At 34.4% G+C, this 6,699-nt stretch overlaps 1 protein-coding gene across 1 annotated transcript; it reads left to right on the plus strand.

The window, feature by feature from the left end:
* The first annotated feature begins 5,343 nt into the window (after positions 1-5,343).
* LOC126796092 (basic blue protein-like) lies at positions 5,344-6,433 on the plus strand. Its single transcript, XM_050522857.1, has 2 exons — positions 5,344-5,571; positions 5,996-6,433. Exons 1-2 carry the CDS (start codon positions 5,400-5,402, stop codon positions 6,196-6,198), a joined length of 375 nt encoding a protein of 124 aa, XP_050378814.1. The 5' UTR covers positions 5,344-5,399; the 3' UTR covers positions 6,199-6,433.
* Positions 6,434-6,699: the final 266 nt, after the last annotated feature.

A 6,699-nucleotide genomic window follows, 5' to 3' on the forward strand; every position in this document is an offset into this window, starting at 1 on the left:
CATATAATATGTGATATGTCCAAAATTGATCTAACAATCTCCCACTTGGACAATCACTTCCGGTTTATGAAAATCAGGTTCCTGTAATGTCAGAAACTATACTACCTACTGTAGTGCACGCCAGAAACAATTGAATCAAAAATCTCATCACAACATGGTCACCTTACAGTTACTTATGCAGAACAAGAAACGAGTTACACTTTAACAAAAATGCAGAGTTTCTTTGCTACAACATAAGCTCCTGCAAAATACATATGTCCAAACCCTCAGTATTGAGATATATGTACAATGTGTATTAACAAGTATAGAATACATATTCATCAAGTCCTACCGTATGTTCTAAAACCAGAACTTCAAGCAATAAACTGGACACCAATGACTTTATAACTTGCTTGAACCATATCATCATGCTAGACATGATTAAAGTCATCTGATATGCAAGTATATATACAACTGTAACGTATTTGTGTAAGTTTTTTCAGAAACTAATGTAAAGCTGCAGCATGACATAACTATTCTGAAATACCTCAAGACTTAATTTAAAACAAAGAAAACTGTTATCACAAAGATAATTAAAACAAGAACTCGAAACTTGTAAATTTTAGTTTGCTCCTACTGGACTTAGCTCCCACTGACCTCAAGCATCTAAGTTAGGCAAAATGCCTATGCTCTCTATGTGTTTCTTGAACACTTTAACTGGTAATGCTTTTGTGAAAGGATCAGCTAGTTGTGAGTTTGTATCTATGCTTAGAACCACTAACTCACCCCTTTTAACCCTCTCCCTAACACTGTAATACTTTAAATCTATATGTTTGTAATTGCTAGATCTCTTATTGTTCTTGCAGAAGTACACAGCTGCCTCATTGTCACAAAAAACTTCCAATTTGTCTTCCACAATGTGACTGAGTACTTGAGTTTGCTGTAGAAAATTCCTTATCCATACCCCTTCACACACTGCTTCATATACTGCTATGTACTCAGCTTGCATGGTTGAGGTTGTGATCAATGCCTGCTTCATGGTTTTCCAAGCAATAGCTCCTCCTGCTAGCATGTACACGTATCCAAAGTGGACTTCTTTGAATCAGGATAATTCTCTGCAAAATCAGAATCTGAAAATCCAATAACCTTCAAATCCTTGACTTGCCTGTAAACTAGCATGTGATTCTTTGTCTTCTGTAGATACCTCAACACCTTTTTCCCTGCAACCCAATGTTCATAACCTGGATTAGATTGAAACCTTGATAACATCCAAACTGCAAAAGCTAAGTCAGGTCTTGTGCAAACTTGAGCATACATGAAGCTTCCAACTAATCTTGCATAAGGCTTTGACTTCATGTTCTCCTTCTCAGTTTCAGTTTGTGGCTGTTGACCTTTTGTGAGCTTGTCACCTTTAGACATTGGAACTTCTCCTCCAGAGCACTGTTCCATACTAAATCTCTTCAGAACTTTAGAAATGTAATTCTCTTGGGATAATCCCAACAGTTTCTGTGCTCTATCTCTTTTAATCTCAATCTCTAGTACATATGATGCTTCACCTAGATCTTTCATGTCAAAATTCTTTGACAGAAAGCTTTTGGTATCTTTTAGCAGTTTTAGATTGCTGCTAGCCAAAAGTATATCATCAACATATAGTACTAATAAAATAAATTGATCTCTAACTGTTTTTAAATAAACACACTCATCAACTAGATTTTCAGTGAAGCCAAAAGAGGAAATCACTGAGTCAAATTTCTTGTACCACTGCCTGAAAGCTTGCTTGAGTCCATAAATTGATTTCTTCAGCTTGCAGACCAAATTCTCATTCCCTGCTTCAATAAATCCTTCTGGTTGTTTCATGTAGATCACTTCATCAAGCTCTCAATTTAAGAAGGTTGTCTTGACATCCATTTGGTGTAGCTCCATATCATAGTGTGCAACTAACACCATAATAATCTTAAAAGAATCTTTACAATAAACTGAAGAAAAAATCTTGTCGAATTTATATGCTTAAGTTCAGTGGGAGTGTTTCAGTTTTTATTTTTATAGTTTATGTATTAGTTAGTTTTTCCATATGTATTTTAATTCAAGAATCGACTTGTAATTTTATATTTTAGATTGATCAATAAAATTGTGAGAAATTCCAGTTACAAGTTTTATTCAGTGGTCTTTAATTTTATAGAATTATGATGCTGCATATTAGAATAAAACATGATGGCATGATTTAGGGAATAAAACATGACATGATTTAGGAAATAAAACATGACATGATTTATGAAATAAAACATGACATGATTTAAGAGATTAAAGCATGGCATTATAATAGGAAGAAAGATGCAAGTTCAAACCAAGCCTACCCTCCCTCTTTCCTTTATATATACATGGCTTCACCTCTCAAATAATATCACTTCTCATTTGCATTCAAGAGCCAAACCTCTAGCAAAATACTACCTCAAACATTTTTCACCAAAAACAGCAAGTCGTGCTCCACCGAAATCACCATTGAAGACACACCTTCAAGGTTCCTACAACGTGTGATTCTAGCAACTAATTTCCATGGCTTTGTAAGTTTTTGATTTTCTACAATACTTTGTCTATGAAGATTGTAGTATGATGTTTGTGTGAGATTATTGTTTTGAATTAAGAATCAAAATTTTCAGATTGTTTTATTAGATTTTTGGATTTTTGCTGAATTGATGGTTTCCTATAATTATTGAGTTTGTATTTCTATTGTTATGTTCTAATCATCTTTCTCATATTTTTAGATAATTTTCAGATATGTGCATATGAATTTAGTGCTTGGATGCAGTCCCTAAGATTGTGTTTGAGTGCTAGATTCATCAACCATATTGACACAAATCGAATCATGCCCTAATTAGGTTCGGTTTGTGTTGATTAAAAGTGGTAAAAATTCTGAAAATTTGCATGGGAAACCATGGTGGGTGACGCCATATATGAAACATGTCTCCAACAAAGATTTGGTGCTTAAATGACGTAATCTTGTTTAATTTATACTCTAAGTGTTATTGAATTCGATTGCATGCAAATTTAGATTATGCCCTAAGTCAATCTAAATATTAATTGAAATCTTGGATGATTAGATGATCCCCTAAGGCTATAATTGTATTGGTGTCTAAAAAGTATGTAATTGGTCGAATTAGAATGCATGATAAGTTCGAACTTGTAATTATGTGGGGTAATGGTAAATTTGGTTTAAGTTTGTTATAGAGAAGTTGATCATGTAAATAGTAATTTAGGTTTTATTTTAATAGTTAATAATCAATCTTAAATCTCCTATTAGGATTAGATGATCCCCTAAGGCTATAATTGTATTGGTGTCTAAAACGTATGTAATTGGTCGAATTAGAATGCATGATAGGTTCGAACTTATAATTATGTGGTGTAATGGTAAATTTGGTTTAAGTTTGTTAAAGAGAAATCGATCATGTAAATAGTAATTTAGGTTTTATTTTAGTAGTTAATAATCAATCTCAAACCCCTTATTATGATTAGATGATCCACTAAGGTTTTAATTGTATTGGTGTCTAAAAAGTATGTAATTGGTCGAATTAGAATGCATGATATGTTCGAACTTGTAATTATGTGGTGTAATGGTAAAGTTGGTTTAAGTTTGTTAAAGATAAGTCGATTATGTAAATAATAATTTATGTTTTATTTCAGTAGTTAATAATCAATCTCAAACCCCCCATTATTTGTTAACACTAAAAGTTTAGAATTCCATTTAGTTCCCCGGAAGGAACGATCAATGCTTATTTTATACTAACGATGATGTTTTACATGGTTTATTATAGACGTTTTAATTAACGCTCTATCAGGTATGCATTTAAGTTGAAGTTTAAGTTCTACAGTTTTAAGATGAAGGCAAATGCTTATATAAAAGATTTTGTTAAATCTTGAGGACTGTGAGTTTGGATTTTTCAGGCTGATATACATATCAAATTATACTCACTCTATCACATCATGAGCTTATGTGGTTGCAACAATTCTTGTATGTGATCTCTAATCACTTAGACTACTTTTGATCTTCTGTGATTCTTGATTCTATAATGTTTTTGCTGAGAACTGACCAAGCTGAAAATGAACTAAGAATTTCATAAATATTTCAGTGCACACTTTAGTTATTGATTACAGTTACTTTGTTTAGCTATTGAGATGCAGACATTGTTAGTCTAAGTAGGAGATTGTTAGAATGATATGGATTGCAGCAAAGTCTTTTGCATAACTTAAGGCTTGTTAAAGATGTAAACGAATTAACAAGAGATGTTTATATTTAATTCTGTTTCTGATAAGTAATTCAAGTAGTATATCAATTAAATGACATAAAGGTTCATTAATTGAAGCATGTTTAATATGAATTAGTATTCTGATAGAACTAAGTCTTAGAACTAAGAGTATGATTAGGATACACTTATGAGATTGTATCCGGATTGAATCACATTGGCTATTATATATATAAGGCTTGAGTCCTTGTGTTCAATATTGTTTTTAGCATCAAACAGTCTCATTCTATGCTTGTATTGAAACGCAAAAGATCTCTTGCTTGTACTACTATATCTCTAGTGTTTGTGCAACTACGAACATGTTTAGATCAAAGAGCTCAATGAACAAGATGAAAATTTGGCTAGCAGAGAAGGTCTACAGCTGAGTTGATGTTTTAGATGTTCTTGATGATATTGTTTGTACGATTGTATGATTAAGAGAGACAAGGCTTGAGTCCCAAAACGTAGGTCGAGTAATATAATTAATAGAACTGTGAGTTCTCGAATATATATATACCAAATTACCAATAGCTAGAGCACCGTTCATGAACCCTTTATATTGCCCCGGCGTCAAACAATGCGGCCCTGCAAACCACACAAAGTCCTCCTTAATTGACTTCTTTGAGTAGAATTATTGTGTTTCTGGCATTTGTTTTTAGGACATCGATATATATTACTGGTGATCTGGTTGAAATATAAATGCTTCTTGGTTTATTCTAAAGAACTTATTCCGGCCTACCGACTCAAGAGTCGAGTGGACCAGTCCAAAATTTATAATCGAGTTGGAGAAATTTTTATACGCTACGGTACACTGAAAAATTGTGATCGGGAACTACGTACCGAAACTTCGGAGAGCCTGGTCAAGGAAGCAAGATTTGGCCGTATTCACAATTTTTCTGGGTGATAGGTCCAGGGGCATTATGATCTTTATTTCTTACCAAGCAGACCCCATCCTCCCCATGCCTTTTAATTTGGTTGGTGAGTGCAGAGGTTATGGGGCCCTAATCATCCACCACCCACTTCATTATAAGGGAGTAACTTGCTATCGTCTCTCATCACACTCATCAAGTAGCGATCTTATCACTACTGTGCAAACAGGTCTTAGCGAGAGAGAGAGAGACAGAGTAGAGTGAAGAAGCTGATATGGCCATGGGAAGAGGCAGTGCGATGGCGGTGTTCGTGGTGGTTGTGTTGGTGGCGCTGAGCTCGGAGTGGGCCGATGCGGCGACCTACACTGTTGGAGACAAAGGTGGTTGGACCTTCAACGTTGATGGCTGGCCGAGAGGAAAGACTTTCCGAGCTGGTGACACAGTTGGTAAAATTTGTAGTTATTAACCCTAATTAAGCTTTGCTGATGAACTTATGCTTCAAACGAAAATGATTTTATACATATTTGCTATGATTGCATTTGGTTTTTGGGTTATACTTTGGTTCACAAGTAGCTAGCTAGGTACAGTCCAAAAAAAGGGTTTCTAATTAAAAGAGTACGTAGTTGACAAAGAGTGGTATGAATTTGAAAGGATTTTTCTGTTCTTTTGTTTCTGAAAGAAATTTGGTTAGCTAGATTACTCCTGGATCTAGAAATCAAGTAATACAAATTAATTTCAATACGTGTTTACTAGAAACGATGCTAATATCTTCACCATATCATATGTAGTTATGTAGCTGATTGAGTACGTACAGATATCAATCGACCTGTTCATGTATTCTTATAAATGTTAGTTATTTTTTGGTTGTAGTTTTCAACTATGGGTCTGCTGTACACAATGTGGTAGCTGTGAACAAAGCGGGGTATCAGAAATGTAGCACAACTCCTGGAAATGCCAAAGTGTTTCAGACTGGGAGAGATCGCATCAGACTTGCCAGAGGACAAAACTACTTCATCTGCAGTATCCCTGGACACTGCCAATCTGGAATGAAAGTTGCCATTACTGCCACCTAGAATCATCGTCTGGATATAAAAGCTAGAGTTAAGCTAACAGTATCTGGCTATACTAGTCAGGCCTAATTATGTTATCGATCATCTCCTACTTAAATATGTTAGTATATCCACTCTATGTACTAGCTTGCTCGCTAATAAGCTGGATCTGTTGTTAAGGGTCAAATATATAGACTCAATAGTCATTACCACTTTTGTGGATGAAGAAATAATATCGGGAGAGACTTTAATGTGGAAATGGGTCTTCTTTTATATTGTCTTATTAAGAAGAATTAGATCTGAAGTGATGCATGGGAGTGGAAAGTAAGAAAAAGAACAAAAAAATTAACTTTAATGTGGAAAAGGGTCTTCTTTTATATTGTCTTATTAAGAAGAATTAGATCTGAAGTGATGCATATCATAATGGGAGTGGAATGTAAGAAAAAGAACAAAAAAATTAAACAGCGCGCAATAGTGTCTTCCTTAGCGTGCTTGCTTTAATTAAACTATAGGATAAGCCGATAA

This window comes from Argentina anserina, chromosome 5 (genome assembly GCF_933775445.1).
Source record: "Argentina anserina chromosome 5, drPotAnse1.1, whole genome shotgun sequence".
Classification (NCBI taxonomy): domain Eukaryota; kingdom Viridiplantae; phylum Streptophyta; class Magnoliopsida; order Rosales; family Rosaceae; genus Argentina; species Argentina anserina.